Source organism: Fulmarus glacialis, unplaced genomic scaffold (genome assembly GCF_000690835.1).
Source record: "Fulmarus glacialis isolate BGI_N327 unplaced genomic scaffold, ASM69083v1 scaffold13411, whole genome shotgun sequence".
Taxonomy (NCBI): Eukaryota; Metazoa; Chordata; class Aves; order Procellariiformes; family Procellariidae; genus Fulmarus; species Fulmarus glacialis.
Genome location: NW_009192261.1, coordinates 107,659 through 126,927, shown reverse-complemented (window position 1 = coordinate 126,927; position 19,269 = coordinate 107,659). Strand labels below are relative to the sequence as shown.

At 41.0% G+C, this 19,269-nt stretch overlaps 1 protein-coding gene across 1 annotated transcript in view; it reads right to left on the bottom strand.

Moving 5' to 3' along the window:
- Nucleotides 1-14,402: 14,402 nt before the first annotated feature.
- The window catches only part of ZCCHC24 (zinc finger, CCHC domain containing 24), a gene marked incomplete at its 5' end in the record, with an annotated part of 95,821 nt that continues 90,954 nt past the window's right edge, over nt 14,403-19,269 (bottom strand). The window contains one exon of the mRNA XM_009587018.1: nt 14,403-15,054. Within this exon, the coding sequence (XP_009585313.1) occupies nt 14,941-15,054 (114 nt within the window). The remainder of the gene's footprint in view (nt 15,055-19,269) is intronic.

The following is a 19,269-nucleotide window of genomic DNA, read 5'->3' as shown; positions in this document are numbered from 1 at the left end:
GGCTGCCGCAAGTGCCGCTGTGGTGCAGAGGCTGAGGGGCTGCAGTGAAGGTGTGAGTGCCAGGTAGGTCCCACAGCTGCTGCAGGTGCTCTCCGGCACACGCTACGCTGTGGGACGGGATGGCTGACGGTGCCCTGCTCACGGATGGCACCAGGAGAAATGCCACAGGTGTCATCAAGGGATGAACAGCCGCAATGGCTACACCCTCGCCCTCATGCTGCTGCCTGTCGTACCTGTGCTGCGGCTGTACCTGAGTTTTCTGTCTTGCAGGGACTTTAGTGTAGTACCCTCAGAGGGTTTGATGCCCCGTCCAGAATGAGATGCTTGCTGTCGGCATCATTTCTTTAAAAGAGGGCTGCTCTGTCCCCACTCCTACCCTCTGGTTTCTCCTGCCAACAGCAACAACCATCACCCCTGCCCGTCAGCCACTCCCTTGCCAGCCAACTGAATCATACTGGAGACGGGAGGCTTTTTTGGGTGCTAAAACTTTACAAGGCAAAGACTTACAGAATACACCCATATGCCCTGCCTGGAAACTGGCTCCCACCTCTGCGGAAAAAGCCAGGCAGTCTCAATTAGGCATTCATGGAAAGTGGGGACGACCTGGGGCCGGAGCCAGAGGCTGCAAAAGTTTCCACATTTGCCAGCACTGATCTTGCAGACCCGTCTGCTAACTCCGTCTCGGGCTCCTTCTCACTAAGCAACCAAATGTGCTAAAAGGAGAAATCAAGAAGATCATTTTCACACCTGGCTTACTGCGTTTGGGATTTTTTTTTTTACTGCACTGCAAAACCATTGCACCGTGTCACTTTTCTCCCCTAACGTTCAGGGGAGCGAAGTGCTCCCCTAAGCAATGTGCTCTCTGCCCTGAAGAGCTATTCAGTGGCTCCACCTGGCCAAACAAATGAAGAGGGCTTCAAACAGGCCTTTCATGGGGTAGAAAATTCAGATTCATCCCTGATGGGAAGGCCTCCTAGAGTTATTGAGCTATCTGAGGAGTGACAGAAGGAGCTCTGGGAAGAAGAAAAGGTTGGGATTATTTGGCTGTAACCCAGCTGCAGGTGGCCACGCTTGGGGACTAACAGGGCAACCAAGAACTCAGCTCCCACCCCTTGCAAAGTAGTGCTATCTGCCTCAGACATGGCATGTTTGGTTCTCTGTTGAGCCAGTGACCGGGACTGGGCGAGAAAGACCAAAAACCACAATCATGACGATTAACGGAGATCTCGCTTTGCTTCCCCCAAGGGCAGTGAAATCGCCGTGGTCACACACCTGCTTCCTTGTGATCGAGAGGTGGCCAGGGTTTGGCGCCGCTTGATGCCTGCCTAGTTGGCCTAGCTGTTTCTCCATGTCCTTCTAACAAACTTAAGGCCCTTTCAGTGCTTCCTAAATAAATGCTTCTCATTTAAAAAAAAAATTAAAATAAATTACTCAGCACTGTAGAACAAATAATTTTCTTAAAAGTACCACTGGCAGCGGAGAGCACCAGCACATTTGCCTGCGCCGCCGGCGGCGTGGGGCAGGGGCTGGTTGGGATGTGTGCGAGAATCCTATATTACGCACGTGGGGAGGGGACAGCATGTTATTGAAATACAAAATACTGCTTTTTTAAAAACAGGAGTGGTGCAAAGCACATAATATAACTTCAGGCTTGAAATAAAGAGTCCACAAAAGACCAACAACTGTGAAATACAGGCAACAGGGGGGAGTTGAGAGAGGCAAGAGAAACCAAGGAGGTAGGAGGCATCTAGGGACTTGAAATTTACAGTTCCACTTATTTCCAGTTGTACACAATCACTTACAAACTAAATCTATAGGTGAAGGAACCTCTGCTGAAGTTGATCAACTTTGTAATCTAAACATACGTGTCTCATTCCAGTCACTGAAAAGATTTTAACCAGCTGGGGTTTTTTTAGAAGATTAGTTATTGGAATTTTTCTTTTTTTTGACCTGAGGAACAGGGCACAGCTTTGGAGTGAATTAAGAGCAGATTTCCTTTTCTTTTTTTTTTTTTTTTTTTCCTTAGGTATCCCTGAAAGGGATTGGTGACATGCTAGAGACCAGGCAGTACCTGGGTTAAAAGAAAAGCAGTTTTTAACTCTTAAGAAAACATGAATACCTGCCAGTAGTGAAAATGAGGTTTATATGCCCAATACTGTAAAGTTAAACACTACCAGCTGTATTGTCTACCTTTACAAAAAGAACTCAGGTGACAAATTTCCCCTACTTTTCATATTTAGAAAGCTGTTTGAAATCTGGCAGGTTTGCTGGTAAGGTGTTGAAGAGAAGATCAGGTTTATGAAGTGTATTAAATTTTCATTTAAAAAAAAAAAAATCTAAGCTATATTTCACATATACGGCCCTTGAGGGAGCAAATCACACATACCTTAGACCGAACTTCAGCTTTCCTGGGACTGTAAAGCCTTATTTGAGCTTCTATTTCTTCTTCCGTTGTGCTGAATTCTTGTGAGGAGGTGCACAGGGCTCAGCGTAGGAAGGAAGTCAGGGAAGAAAAAGTTCACTTTCTTCTCTTGGCTACATTAATTTCACAAAAGCCTCCAGATGTACCTCCTTTGGTCTGAATATTTCTGTCTGCCTCAGACTGACATTTTCTCCCCTTGTAGAGAGATGGACAGAGATATTTATGGCAGAAAAGATAAGCTGTAAAGTGTTTCTCAATCCAGCTCTGCACGTCTCGTCCTTTCCCCAGAGCTCCTCTGTGTTTTAACTCGTACAAGAGCACCTCAGGACTCTGAACAGCATGAGGGGCTGCTGGGTGTGAAGCTGTACCCCTGGAGTTAAAGACATCATTTAAGATCAGTAGATGGGGAAACATGGGCGCAGGCTAACCAACCTCCACATTAATTCCTTGGCTGTGGCTCGGTGCTGGGCAGAAGGGCATAGCGTAGCATGGCTGAAACCCATCATGGAAGCCCAGCACGGCTTGGCTGCCTCCCGTCGTGGCATGGCACGTGGCTCAGCCAGAGCCTACGACCTCATTCTTATGAGCTCCGTTTACTGGACCTTTAGGATGCTAGGAAGTGCTTAAACACCTCTTAGAAATTTTACTTGCCTCAGTAAATTCCTTTGTGACCCCAGAAAGCCATATGGTGAGACTAATCGAGGGCTAAACCCTGTCCTGCCACTCGGAGAGCAAGAGCGGGTGGCGTGGCCCAGCGACAGGAATGCAGTGCGTGGATGCGTTTAAAATAACTTTAAACACAGCTAATTAGGACCAGCTTTTCAAACAAAAGTATCTGCAGTGAATTAAAAAAAAAAAAAAAAAGATACCAAACTAGCTACAGTAGTGCAATATTCAGTTGTGGACTACAAATTACGGTGGTGGTTCAATTAGTTTCCTGCCCATTAGCCCAGCCGAGCATGAGCGTGAGTCACAAGGTTTTCTTCCAAAGCATGAATGCTGGGGGACTGACAGGTATTTCCCTGGGCACGTCTGTCCGAGCCAGCCCTGACAGCCATCAGGTGCCTGACGGGAGCCCTGCAAGTGTTTCCTTACATACAGGGCTAAAAGTATGTTTACATTCATATATTGCAGCTCCTCCTGTCACACAAAAATAGTCCTCTCAGAGCAGCCCAACGATCAGACCAGCACCTACTCTGGTATCTTCTATCTTACAGCAGCGTACTGAGGGAAAAGATATTAAAGACAGGCAATCAGCCTTCTGTTGGCGGCGTCTCTTGCTTCTGGCTGCTTCTGTGCTTTGAGACTTCCTGAGCCAGGGTTTCAGCTCTGTGGTTAATAACCCTTACAGGATTTTTTTTTTTTTTTTAAATGTGGTTTTGTAATTGGTTTTGATCTCATGTATTCTTTTGACAGCTAGAATATCCCATGACTATGAATTTCAGTCTGCTGTGTGAAATTTTTGTTTTAATTTTGTTACCTCAGATAATTTTATCCAAAATTTCCCTGCCTCTAGAAGGAAAGCATTGTAGAAGTGATGAATATTTCCTCCCTTCTTCGTGTCATTTATTATGTTATAGGCCACTATCACATCCGCCCTCAGTGATCTCTTTTCCAGGAGACGGAGGCCCAGTGCACACAGCCTCTTTTCACGGGGAAACTATTTCTTTCCTTTCATCATTCCTGATTTTTTTTACTTCTGTTTTATCCTTTTAGAGAGATAAGGATCATATAATGATGTTTTCTCTTTGGTTTCCTGTCCCTACTTCCAAATCCTCTATTTGCCTCTTTTTTAAAAAAAAACTATTATGATCTTTGGGTTGAACTATCCAAAATAGCACCATGCACTAATTCCTGACTGTTACTAGCTAATTTGAAATCTATTATTGAATATGCACCATTTAGGGTGTCTTTCCAATTGTGCATTATTTGTATTTATCAGTGTCAAATTGCAGCTGCCAGCTTATCAGCCCCCCTCTGAGTGTCGAGGACTCCGACAGCCACCACTCAGTTCGGTTTTGCTTTTACTACTCTGAATCAGTGAATTGGTGTTCATCTCCCTGCGGAAGACTAGCTTAATGAAGTTGGTTCAGTACCTTCAAATCCTGAAAGATGCTGCTGCGAGTGGGTACTGATTGTATTTATTTAATTCAGTCACTTTTATGTCAGTTTAATTAAAGCAATGCAAACACATGGGGTAGCCAAATGGCCAATGAAGTAACTACACCTTAGACCAAATAGCTGGGCAAGGTATTACTTAATATGTGCATTCAAAATTGTATTCAAAAATTGTCTGACGCATTCAGAAACTAGTAGGGTATGTTGGAAAGCAGTCTGAATTGGTTCATTACAATGCGCATTATTCAAGTTTCTGTCCAGCGAAGCTTACTTTTGCGTATTTCCTTGACGAAATTTCTGCCTAAGACTTAACCGTGTTGAGATTTCCATTACTGTGAACATTAAAATGAGAATTATTTGTCTCTCCTAGGCGTGAATTGAACTGTCCTTTGCCTCCCAGCTGCCCGTGAGGATTCCTGTTGGTGGCACTGATGTCTCCGCAGTTTTTTCTTGTAGCGCTGTTGGAGAGGGCTGTTTGCTTCTGCGCTGCAGCACCTGGGGAGGAGCTGGTGCCCCCCCGCCCCCGCCCCCGCAGCTGGCCAGCACAGCTGGAGCCCCCAGCAATCAGGGCCAGCAGCCAATATAAGAGAGGCGGAGGGAAACCAGGGCCTGTGGGTGCCAGCAATCTGAATTTCTGCCTGAAGGTACTCAACAAAGTTATTTTTTTCCTATGCTGCTGGTATTTGTCTGTTTATCACTGTTTGGTTTGCAAGCAGTGGGTTTTGAGGTCTTACTTCCCATTACCTTGGCAGTGTTCTCCTGCATTATTATTTTTTCTCTAAGTTTTGCTGGCTGAAATCAAATGGAGCATAAGTATGTCTGACTCCTTGGAAGTCCATTGAGTTGTACCTTCTTGTTATGTTGCAAAACCACAAGGAAACCTTATGAAAAGCTGGCTGGAGTTAGGTTTCCTATACCTGCTGCTTAGATGTGTTCAGAAATTGTGTAAAAGAAAGCTTTCTTATGGTGTTCTGGCATTCTAGTTTCTGTTCTCAGCTAGCAAAAAGGAGGCTAGAGTACAAAACAAAAGAAAATCTTTGGCTTGCACCCTACTCCACTTAAAACATCCATAAAGTTTTTGGATATGATTTGCTTTCCCTGTAGGCATGGGTTTTGGTTGGGTTAGCTGGGCATGCAAGCTCCATTTTTAGCTTTTATTAAAAAAAAAAAGGAAAAAAGTCAATGATTACTGCATTTTTGTTTAGCTAAGTTCATGGCATAGAAGCAAAATCTCCAAAGAATGCCCAGGCTTGCTGCTGCCTCTGTGGTCTCCTCATCGGCCGCAGAGCCATATGCCTGGGCAGTGCTTTTAAACAGGGGTGGCTGATGGTGTTCTGTTCTCTTGCAGGGCAGCGTTGGCTGTCGCTGCAAGTCGGGGACACCCTAACTCCTCATGAATGTGATTGCCTCAGCTGCAGTTTTGGCCCTTTGGAAAAAGACCCAATAAATGCTGGCTGAGGTAGGTGTTTCTCAGCATGTTCAGTTACTAAAAATGTCTCCTGGAGTTTGTAAAAGGATTGTAAGAGGTATTTATTTATGTTTTTTGAATGAGGTTTTGCAGTTTTGGTAGGTTGTATCAAGACCAGCTTTCTGGGTTTTGTTATTGTTTGGAGTGGTTTTGAGATATGGACGGTGAGGCAGAGCAATTGCATTACTGTCAGTAAAAGAGAAGTGCTCGGTGAGTAGGCGTGGGTCCAGCAGCTTGTGTTCTGAGACAGGAGTTTGCAAATGATCTGTTTCTCTAAGTTCAGGAGGTGAATACTAGAAAAGCAAAGCTGAATGTTGTATTCCATTTTTTCAGGATCACAAACTATGTACTATGTGCTTCTCAGGAGTAAGAATTTTATACGTTCTTCCACTTAGGAGGTTTCTTTAGTTCCTGATTTCTTAGTTCTTAGTGGAAAGACCTGACTGTCAGCAGCCCTCGGTGTTTCAGGTTCCTCTCTTGCCAATGTCTCTTGTGTACATCCTTCTTCAGAGGGATATGCAGAAAGGAGGAGCCTTTCTAACTTACTTGACTTGTGTTATATGGCAGTGAATGATCCCTGCATGGGGGCCCTGAGCAAGACTACACAAGTGTAACATGCTGACTGTTCGTCCTTCCTAGTTGGGATTTAAGGTCTAGGTTGTATGCCTGCTAATATACTGGGAGGATCTGAGGTGGGAGTTTTGATGTGATGTGACTAACTTTAAAAATAGTAACCTTGGTGTACTGTTTAAATTGTTTTTCCATGAAGAATAATGAAACAGCTTTTTATTTCAAAGTATCAATGTTATATGAAATCCCTGTTATGAAATCCCCGTTATTTTTCTTAAAGTGGAAATTATTCGGCCCTTCTGTTACGAGCAGGGAGTTGCATTGTCTCTTGACCTTATTCATATAGAGCAGGAAGGTGGAGCGCTTGGCAATGAAAAATGGGGGGAAAGTAGTTTGATCGCTTTTGTTCATACCTTATTGTTTGTGTTAATTTACTTTTATTTTAAATATGAAAAAGTTATTTCTTTGAGGAATCATAGAAAATGTGGTAATAGGGAGATAGGACTTTGCTGTTGGTCTACTCAGCGTTTTTTTCTGGTCTCAGTGGAGTGCTAAATCTGAGGTGTCGGTGTTTGGGGAGCCCCTAGTTCTTCTGGTGCAAAGACGTGTTTCAGTTCTGAGCTTGGCTTTGTGGCTCGTGTTTGCTTTGGGAACAGTGCTATTGGCAAGCTTTGTATTGAAGAGCAGTATGTTTTGCTTTTCAAACAATAATTTACCAACTAGTTCTGAATATGTGCTTTTCCTTTCCATGGGGCTCAGCTGGGAGGATGTCTTTCATCATTTGATGAAATAGTCACTTTTCTCAAGGCTTCAGAATTGCATTGCAGATTCCCTGGCCATCCTCTCCCCCACAACACATACCCATGCGCAATGCGCACGCACGTGTTCTTGCTCTCTCATGCAGACTGAATGAGAAGTGCACTCAAATCTTCCCAGAAATCAGGCTTGCTACGTGATATAAATGGTGTCGCTGTGGTAAAGAACTCCAGGTGTCAAATATGCACCATGTTTGTGCAGGCATAGAAGAACTGCGTGCTGATGTGTCTATTAAAAATTTTCTGTTTGTTTGAAATGAAGGGGATCTCTCATGTTAGAGGCAGGATACCTAAAGTCCAAACTTAATTTCATGACATCCTTATTTTAACTTCCATTCACAACAGTATTGGCAGTCTCAACAGAAAAATTGCTTGCCGTTGAACTTTGATTGGGGATGTGACAAGCGCATTGCTAATAAGCAACAAGAATTTAGTAGGTCTAGTTCTTGCCAACTCTTAGTGTTTGCAAAGAATGAATAAGATCCAATCTTTAAATTTTAAGCGATATAGCTTAATGACGTTGAAAATGATGGGTGTTATTTTTCATTATAGCAACTTTCTGGCACCTAAGCTTTCCTATCTAACTATTAAGGATAGAAGTGTACTTTGTCTGATTATAGGAGGTTTTTCCTTCAGAAGAATGTTAGACGATACCATGCTGTTAAAAACGAAGAGCTGGCATCGTTAATGCAAGTTGTTCCACCAGCAGAGGAGACTTTGGGTCAAGCTTTCTCACCCAGGATGCGACCAGGCTTGTTGCAGCTTAGGGACCTGGTTGCAGTCGAGAAACTCTTCTTCACATGGTCTGGGTCACGGTTATGCTGGGACAGGTTTGCACCGCAAACACCAGGCTGCGGCCGGCCAGTCCATAACCGGGAACCCAACGCAGCTGGTAGTAAAACTTCAAAGGAAGGAATGTTCAAGAAAACCATACCACTCTCTTGCTGTTTTTTTTTTTGCAATACTTTAATACAGCATTAAAATGCTAGAATACTAGAGGAAAGCTGTATACTATCCAGCAAATAAGGCACATGTCGGAATGCCATTTTATGGACAATCCACAACAGAGGTTTTACAGTTTCTTTATCAACACAGTCACCAAATGAGCAAGCTGTCATCTTGATTGCTGAAGCAGAACTGGTACCTCTGAGGCCTTTGTCCATAGGTTTTGTTTGTTTGTTTTAGCTGTACAAGTTTATTAACAGTTACAGAAAAAGAAATTATACAAATCACCAACTGAATCTGACAAGGTCAGTGGGTACAGCTAAACAAATGTAATAATAATTAGGTTAATTTTTTTAAAGCTGAAGGAATTCATAAGATACAGTGTTAGTTTTAGCACTAGTACACAACGCAATGAGTGCTGTACTAAATAACCTTTTAAAGGAAACAAGAATCCAGTACAGGGTTGGGCAGACCTCCCATTTTAGCATGGTAAAATATCAAACTAAAAACCCAATCCTTCATAATATAATCAAACTACATGAAATGTAAAGTGTAAAAATGCTTCAAATACGTGCACATGCATATTCTATATTGCTATGACTTCTAATTAAAATAAACATAAACCCCTACAATAATCTACTTAAATCCTTTTCTCTTACATCCTTTAATTGATATTATTGCTATAGCCGATACTGCATAGCTGAGCTCACAGTCTGCAAAGAGTTGTGAAAGTCAAGTTGTCAAACAGTGTCCCAACCAACTCTCTTCCCCTCTGGTTATGGGAAAGGAAAGAACCACCATTTGAAACCCAACGCTTGTGCTTCGGAGTTTCTGAAAGCCGAGTCTCGACGGTGCTTTCAGTCTCTTCTGTGTCTCTCCCAAGGCCATAAAGTGACAGTAAACTATTATTTGCTCCTCACTTGCTATATGTCTAGTGATAGCTTTTTCTAGCAATCCTTCCCCAAATACACATAAATAAACTGTATAAGCATTTTCATATAAGTCTAAGCACTTGAATAATATATTGGTTACTTAATACTGATATTTTCATCCAAGGATAACAAAAACAATATGGCTTAAAGAATTGCAAGGTTTTTTGTCAGAATTATGTACCAACTTCCATATAATATTTTATGTAGACAATATTTCCTTCTTAATGTAGTTCTGTTGCATACTTTATACAGACAAAAGCATTGTAAAAAAAAAAAAGTAAATTACTTCCATAAATATTTTCTTGAGGATACATCCCTAGCTCTGCAAAATACTTAAGAAAACTCTTACCTCTGTTAGTATCCTAGCTGAGAGGAAGGCCCTTCTGAAAGCTTCCAAATTGTAAAAACTTTTCCCCAGAAAACAAACAATACTTTTTTAAAAAGGCCCTCAAATATATACAAAAAAGTTACTGCAAAGAGTTTCCAGATAAGATAACAATTCAGTATTACAAGAAATATTTGTAACCATTCAAAAATTTTAACATCTAAAAAGGTTTCCAAAATACACACATAGTATTAAAAAAAATTGAAAGAAACTCTATGTCAAGTATAACTCAAGATAAATACACATCTGCAAGTAAAACTGTAAAATACTTCATACAGGGGTAAACATTTATATCAATCATCTATAGCTAGTAACTGCACACGATTGTCCCTTTGAAATTCATCCTAGAAACACAAACCATCATCCCTATGTCTAAGATCTCAAACAGCCCTCTGAGCACGTCAGCAATATAGCAAACTGAATGGACAGCAGTGGTTTTGCAGATAGGAAAGAGACAGGGGTTGAAGCCTGATCGGGAGTGGAGTGATATCTTAAAGAATGATTTTTGTATGGGGATAGTTCCATCACATTTTAAACTATGTTGGCAAAGGCAAGTGGAAAGTGTATGTAAATTCACTTAACCTGAAAAACACATGTTGATGATTTGTTTTATACTGTTCAGTGGGCAACTCTTAGGATCCGTACTAGGAAAAAAATATTCTACGTGACTGCAGGACAAAGAGAACTAATCTATGAAGTCTGACATTTCCAAAAGCTCTTAACTTTAATGTTTTAAGTAGTTTTATTTTTGGAATAACTGCTAGAGTGTCACAGGTATGCAACCTATGTATAATCTAAATTTCACGTTACAGAAAAAGGTAAAATGTAGAGAATACTTCTTGGTATAAGGCTTCTCTCAGACATACATAACTTCACATTTTTAGTTTACAAACTAAGTCCCATATAATGGGGAACTTCAAAATACACCTATTTTCAGAAATATATACTCTTGTGTATTTATCGGAAATTAAAAAGCAACTTTGAGACAAAAAGGCCTCAAACTTTGCTTGTGTGGCATCATTTTATGTCTGTGGTAGCAGCAGTAGAAACTGGCTAAAATGGGGCCATCCTTTAAACTACAGGTATTTTTCTTCATCACCATTAAATGAAGCATTTGTAACAACTTCATTTGAGCCGTATCAAGTTAAAGCAGCTAAAAAACCTACACCGTGCATTTCAAATCACTGATACTTTTCTCCAGAGCAGTGCCAATGCCAAGGACAAATTCCGTGTGAAATGTTCTGACCGACTGAGGAAACAAATTGTGTTTAGTTTTTTTTAAGAAATAAATGAAAGTTTAAAAATCTCCAAAAGAGGGGGAAAAAAAAAAAGTGTGTGCTGGATGGTTTGGTAGGCAGGCAACAGCAAGCATCCGAGGTTAAAAATCCAGTTTGCCAAATAAATGCACAGAGCTAAATTTCTCTCAGGTACACCCCTAACTTTAAGAAGGCCTGTATTGATTTAAAACTCCTTTTACTGATGCTTGCTTCGCTTCTGGTCAGACTGTCTAAAAATGCCTTCAAGGATTACTAGCTGATGTTCTAAATGCAGAGCTGATTAAAGAGAACATCAGAAAGCATTCAGAAAAATCGAAGACGTAAATCAACTCATCCTCTTTCCAGTCAAAAATCTGAATTTTTAAGGTTTTTCCAATTTGGAAAGAGTTAGTGAGGTCCATAGGTGAATTAACTTGGGGGCGTGGGGGAGGCGGGAGAGAGAAGAAACTTACATTTTGTAATCAATGGGGTTTTTTTTCCTTTTTTGAAATAAAAATTAAGAAATTTCCCTTCTGTGCCATTAACTAAAAGCCAATGGTCATAAGCTATTGTACCTTACTTATGCAGATAGATGTGTTTTTCCAGCAACCCACAGACTATATACAGACAAGCGTGGACCAAATGCCCAGAGCTGAATGCTACAATCCTACGAGCAATCCTGCAGGGAGGGACAGGGGAATGCTCCCCTCGCGTGAGCTTGGCGCTGCCGCCTTCCCCAGGCACCAGCTCATTCGGAGATGAGGTTTCAGCCCTGTGCAGCGAGGACAGAAAACAAGGGGATGTCCTCACACGGCTGGGCAGAAGCCGGAGTTCAGCCCCACGGCTGCAGGGGAGGGAGGGTTGTGGCCGCTCCCCAGGGACCCCCAGTCACTCTCCCTCCCCACCCCGCTTTTGGCAGGGATGGCAAGGCAAGCAGGCTGCTTCCAGCCCTGGGGTGCCCAGGGCCTGATCGCATCCGCACCCTGCACCGGGATTTGCGGTCTATGAGTTAGGCAGTACAAACTACCGCAGTGTCATTTCTTGCTTTCCTGTGCATTTTATTCTTTATCTGCTTTTCCCCTACATAAGTGAAGGGGAAAATCTGTTCTCCTCCTCGTTATTTCAAATATGCTAAATATTACTTAAATACTTTATATGTCTGCTGCCTAGGAAAATATCAATGTTATAAATATTGAACTCTCATAAGTATGCTTTTAAGAGTTATTATTCTACACCTAGAGACATTAATTGTTTTAAAGTCGATCACGTGTATTTTTAGGAACCTTATTTTACAGTACAACCTAAAAATCCATAAGCTAAAGGCATTGCCATGCAATGTTGAATCTGGATAAACAATTTTTAACAGGGCACTGTCATGGAAATAGCAACAATTGCATATAATGGTATCTTTTAGTTGGTCTTTGTTGAGAACCTGGTGGTGTGCTGTATATTGATGTAGCTGTATCAAGGGATGTGCTATTTTACTGATCTAGTGGTTATCATAAGATGGAAATTATTTCAACACAGAAAAAAATGGTTGATAGCAACATCTTAGTTTCAGGGAGAAAAGAAAATAACATTTTCCTTTATCTTCATCTAAGGGGGTTTCTCTACATGTCCTTTAGCTGGATGTGAAGCATCAAGGTGATTTTTTTTGTTCATGTACTATTGAGTGCTCAAGAGGAAAAGATAGATCTGGTTTAGTATGCAGCTCTTTGAAAATTACTCGTGCTTGAAACAAACTGTCGAGATTAAAACTAAAGGTCAAGCTTTGAAAATCCACCCCCAGATTTGCCTGTGTATTTTCTTATTCTTATTTTTATGGTCAGATTAGTATCTTTGATTAGACAATTTGTCTCTAAGGTAATTTTTGAGTCTGTGCAAAAGAATGTATTTCCATCTCAAAATGCTAAAACTGCATATCTTCACTGAGGTAACTGAACTGTTATTAGTGTTAACTTTCAATAATATTATTTTCAGCTATTTTAGTTGATGGAATTGCCAACTGGCCAAAACTGGTTTTGAAGTGATTAATTTAGTTAATAGTATTTTAGCATTACATAGCACTTTTCATTCACTGATGTCAAAACACTTATTAAGTAAGCCTCACAACTCTCCTGTGAGGTAGGTATACTAAAGTATTATTACCCCCCTTTTGCAGTTGGGGAAACTGAGGTCCAGAAGGATCTTGTGACTTGCCCAAAATCAGGGAGCTAATGGAAGAGCTGTGGTCAGAAGCCAGGAGTCCCAATGTTTATCCATTGCTCCAACCTGTAGGCTGGATCACTTGGGCTACCCACAAATAATGAAGTTGGCGAGATATGTACATGACACTACCACCAGAATAAGCAGAAACAGTTTTGCCCTGCTTATAGCGAAGCAGGGAAATGGCAAAAGTTTCACCCTAAAGCAAATTTGTAAAGAGCTTCACATTTCCTATATGAATGCTCACTGTAAGTTTTCAATTTGCTTTACAAGAGCTTGACTGTACATACTGGTAACATCCTGCTATAATTTGGCATAAAACCCCCTCTGTCTTAGCTTTATGGAATTAATCCTCAAAACAAATTTAATTCACATCAAGTTATTTAGGATTGAAAGTATTTCCACTAAGTATCATTCACACAAATCAATCTCTCTAAAGGAACTTCATAAAAATAGAAGTTGTTGATAAAAAAAAAACAACAACCAAACAAACATTATCCCTGTAATTTTTTTTTAGTGAATAATGCAAGTGAATTGCCTGTTGTGTCCTTTTGCCAATGTACTTTTACGTAGACATACAAACAGGATGCTGTCTCGAGGTACTTTCAGTTCATGGTATTTCCCAATCCCTGATGAGATACTTCTTTGCAGCAGGATGCCCCTGCACAAAGTTCTACCTGAAATGGGACAACAAAATACAACTCCTACATTTCTCCTCAAGGTATGTAGGTGTTTCAGGAAGACATAAAGAGGGAAGGTTATAAAGAGTGTTCTCCATGCCTCATAACACCCTTATGGCTAGCAAGTTTTATAATATAACAAATTTTTACAGTAGAAAACAGGACATAAAAATATTTCCAGAAAGTGGCTTTAAAACTATTATAAATAGTAAGTTTGGCTAATCTTTCAATTAAGGGTTTTGGGGGCAGTTTTAAGTATTCTTATCCCCCCTTATTCACAGTAAATTTAGTGTGCTTGTTGCCTAATGAACAGCCCATACACATACAGGGACCATTTCAGCGGGATTATATGACAAGAGAAGGATCTGTTAGTTGCACAAGCAAGCCAATTTTGTCTCCTCTAAAAACCTCTTGGAATCCTTCCTGATGCTCTGGGTCCCATTATGGCATTCCCTTTCTACCCAACCCACACCCTCAAACAATTATTCACTTTTTTTTGCCACATCCTACAAAAATGATTTTGCCTAAGCCCTGCCCAAGCGATGGTAACAAATAGAGAAAGTCCAAGAAAGCAGCAGCACAAAATTCTCAGACTTTCTAAAACTGGGAAAACAATAATTTGCCTTCTTTTATGCTGTGGCTTGTTTCATCTTCCTTTGTCTTGTCATATAATAGGAATAACGTTCATGTTGTGGGATAGTGCTTGCAACTAGTGGCCCCACAGTTATTTAACCTCTGCAAAAGCCATACATAGAACATATATTCCTTGTGAATATTATACCTTGCCTATTGAATAGTACTTCATTTCACCTGGCCATGACATAGGGTCTGTGTAAACAATCAGTAGAACCTGCAACCGCGGTTCTGTTGTGAACACTATCAGTAACGCTTTATATATGTGTGTGTACATATATAAATTTACATATATATGTATGTATACAAATCGTAGTCCTGTAAATACCCGTTGCATGCGTGCGCATGCACAGGAGAAATGTTACATTCTATTAATGGTAAGGCATATTATTAGATAGGCAATATTGGCAATTATTTTAGCTTTTATCTTGATTTGTTGTGTTGCTGTTGATCGCATGCTGCCAGAGGATCTTTAAGGACGATGGGGACGGGAGGAGGCCACTTCGAAGGTTTATTGCACACGGCGGCAGTAGTAGCCCAAAACTTTGCACTTCTCACACAGATGCTGGGGATGTTCTTTGCTCTGATCCGAAACATCCAGGCCGTCCGGCTTTTCCAGGGGTCTCTGCAGTGAAGGGAAAGAAATCAGATTAGATCCAAGGTTTTGTCACTGTTACTCTTTATTATGCATGTGAAGTCTACTTTTCAGCTTAACTGAGGTTTCTCCTAGTAATTATAAAGGTACTGTATTTCTTTCCTGAAGGGATGAAGCTCTTCAGCTCTGCATTGGTTCAGAGTGGCCTCACAACTTAATGTCATTCTTCTTCATAAAGGCGGTGCTAACTTTGTTGTAGACAAATTACGAAAAGACTGAATTGGGGACTATGTTTAGAAAAGCAGTAACACAGAAGAGTTTATTCTCTTGGCTCCAGTAACTGAGATGTCCCAAAGGCATTAACACTCAAGCATGGGAATCCCATTACCCAGCAATGCCAGCATGGGTAACCAATGTTAGGATTAGCTGCTACGACAAGAAAACTGTCTTACCCATGCACAGATATTCCATAGCTAACTGAGGTTTTCCCAATACTCAGTCCCATACTTCTGAGGCTGAAATTTTTGAAGTAGAGCAGCTGCAAAGCTATGAATTAAAAAAAACCAACCCCCCCCCCCAAAAAAAAACCCAAACAAAACCCCCTAACCTCACAACACAACCCTTTGCCCTGAACTTGAGTAATAAATTAACTGTGTATTTTTAATAATATTTGTGAAATCACAGGGTTGGAGGTATATTTGGCTAAACAAGGGAATTAAACTGCTTTGTTTTTTAGTAGATATTTGTTCTTTAATTTTCCATGACATGTAAAGGGCTTCATAATCATTCTGAAAATAAAATACCCATGTTAAATATTGCAGTAAGGTTAAGTGTTTGGAAAATGTAATAGGTATAGAGGCGATAGAAATGTGAGGTAGAACATCATAAAGTGCACCATTTGTTTGAAAAAACAAACAAAATTCCCTAACCCATCATTTCTCTGTTTTTGTGAAAGGTACCTGAAAGACTATTTCATTGCACAGTGCCTTCCCATGAGGTTGTCGGACTGTGGTAGAGACAGCATGTGGTGTGAAATCTGAGAACAAGCCGTAAGCTTCTCACTCTTCTCACAGGGATACTAGACTTTTCCTTATCTCTTAAAAATATGATTCTTGGAGCAAGGGGTGGATAAATATAAATTACGGTCATTTATCTTTTCACACCTTTCCTAAATTCTAAAGACTTTCCTTTAGCTGTAAAATCTTAAAGTACACCTGATCATCTAAGTTTTCATTTATAAATTCTTCATTCCAAAGCCACCCACCTGAGACCCTGTGGATAGGAAGAACAGAGACATTCAAAGTGCGTTTTTTTTTTGGCTATGTAACACTGCAAGAACAGCTCATAATCCAGAGAATGGAAGGGCTTCTCAGCTCTCTGAATAGCTAAAATGAGACATAATATATTCTATTATCCTGAACAAGGGATGCCTGCAAATTCTTGCTTGGTTGTATTGGATTATAAGTGCAACACTCTTACAATATTGCACAGCTAGTAAAAACAATATATGGGACTAATTCAGTGGTGATTGCCAATGGTTTGCTACTGATTCAATGTTCTTACCCATGATATTGCCTGAAGTTTTGTCTGTCCTGGGCCACATATTATAAGTCTTCGAGTTTAACTTCATTTACCATTTAATTGCAAATTGGATTTTCTTTATCAAGTAGGGGATAAGGAAGGTAGTTGGACACCTCATCTCCTCCAAATCCTTTAACCTCCCCCTGCAACCTCACTGAGCTTTGAATGTCTTGTTGGAAGTCAGTATGTTAGGATTTGAGATCTGAACCAGCAATCCTGTTTCTAGGCTTGCAACCCAACCACTGGTGCAGGCAGTGCTTCTGCCACAACACAGACTAGTGGAATAAGTTTATTTGGTCTGAAAAACTGCCCTTCTGCCTTTTCTACCACTTATTCCACCAAAATCTGCCCACAAATTTTCTTCAAGAATTCGCATTACATAAATGTAGTCAAAGATGATGCTCAGGTTCAGGAGTCCCAGGAGTTAATTTATGCTCCTCAACGGAGAATTTGAGAGTTTTGAAATGCTAGACTTAAAACAGGCTATTCGACTCAGTTCTGATTGCTTCTACATGCTAGCTGTGCTCTGATTAAAGAGAAAAAATACAGCGGTTATCATGTTTATTGATATAAGCCAGATTTTTTTTTAATATGCAAGGCCTTGGGAATCATTTTTCCTGGAAATAGTGCAAAGGACATTGGGAATGCCTTAAAGCGCCAAGAGTTTTTGGATGGTTTTCAGAAACAATAGCTCTCTGTGGTTTGCTTTCCCCCTGCGTTGATTGAGCTCAGCTTTTTGGCCTGCAAAGCATTTCGATTTCAGAAATGTTATTGTTACCAGCGTGTTACGACACACAGGCTGGGGAGAGAGGGGTTACAAATGCAGGAAAGCAGGTTGCCAAGGGCCAGCTGGAAGAAGCGGAGCTGAGCAGAGCCTGGGCCACGTTTCTGGTGAGGTGGCGGAGGGCTGAGGCTTTGAGACTGGTAGTGTGCTTGTGTGGTTTGTGTCCCAAAAACACTTCAATCCAACTTTTGCATAAAATGAAGTTCCAGCTTATCTCCATTTGCTGTTTTCTCTTCATGGGTTTCTTGTAAGGCAAAAAACCCTCTTCAAACACCCTGAGAAGCAACTGGTCTTGTCTTGCTGCTATTTGTCTGTTACTAATTGTGGAGGACTTTAAAGTAATAACCTTACACCCTTGCAACCTTTCTTATACCATGCTAAAAGGGTAGGACGTTACACAGCCAAAGAGCTGTGTGTCCATCAGGGTTGGACTTCCTTGGCACAGGATGACCTTGGACAATTCTCACCAGCTTTGGCATGGTGGAAGCAGCGGGGAAGGAGAAGATGCCAGCACAAGGGGGTGCGGCAGGGTTGGGCTGCTGCACACTGTGTTTTGGGGACTGCCTGAATTATGCAGAAGATCCAAATAGCTGAGGAGGCTGCAAGAGTTCTGTGCTGCTGCTGAGAGGCCAGTAGCATGAAAACTCGGCCATGCATTTGGAAAGGGTGTGGAGAAGGGGAAAGGCTATTTGGCTGAAAAAATAATTCCTTTCCTTAGAAAGAGGTGAAATGGAGCTTGTAAAACAACAGAAAATCCTGCTATGTTTCTCTGGGAAAGGTATGCTTTTTTCCCATTAAATGGAGAGTTTAACTATAATACTTCAATTTTCATTGTCTTTTTTTAAATGCAAGCATCAGGATTTGGCAGTCCCTATTTTCAGTAAGAGCTACTGGGATGGGCACTCTTACATTATTCATTTTTGTGTGTCTTTCTTTAATTTTCTCCTGGTAGTTGCCGGGTGGAAATAATCTTGTGCAGCTCCACCAGGAAAGCATTTGGTGGTAGTGACTAAAGCTGTTGCCTCAGGGGAATGAAGCTGAAAGAAATATAAATTTATATAGCAATTCCTGTCCTGCAAATTAACTTTTGATTGTGAACTGTTGCTGTCCCAGTCTACGTGAACTGAATGAACTTTGCAGTCCTCACAAGTCAGTTAAAAACCCAAACCCCTCAAAACAAAAAGCTCACCCTTATGAACTGTTAGGTGTCAGAGAAAATGTCACTAGGACATCCTTGAAGAAAATTGCTTCCACTAAGAAGCAGAATGGAATAATGTGGCTGCTTATGTTTGCATTTAGAAGATTGAAATTTTTTCTTCTGTAGAATGGAACAATTTGATTGCACCACTGATGGATAAAGGATCCATCAAAATTCAAATGTAAGAAAACACTTATAAATAATTTTCTGGACTCATTACCTCAAGTCTTAATGGAGCGAATGAGATGATTAAATGACAGATTAGATATGTGAATAGAAATGGATTCTGCAACTGTAGCTCGCAGGATAATTGTTAGGTTAACAGTCTTAAGGAGCCATAGCTAGCTATGCTTCCCTCAAGACACACGTGCTATCATGAATTTGTAAATTTTTAGTCCAATAAAAAATTATGCACTGGGGAAAAAGGATGAAATGCAACGTGCATTCTTGAGCAGCAGACCCTCTGCTTTTCTGTCTGCCTGGGGGGAACAGGGACATTAACGAAGCCCTCAGTTGTCGCTGAGGTTCCGAGAGGCAGTGATAAGAAGGCTGCAGATCAGAGGCATGATGCTCGGAGAGAGCAAGCAGCTTCTGTCAGCAGCTTGCCTCTGGGACAGGCCAGCTAGGAATGAATGATAACAGCATGAGCTAAATGGCGAAAATCTTCTTAGAGTTCAGAGAA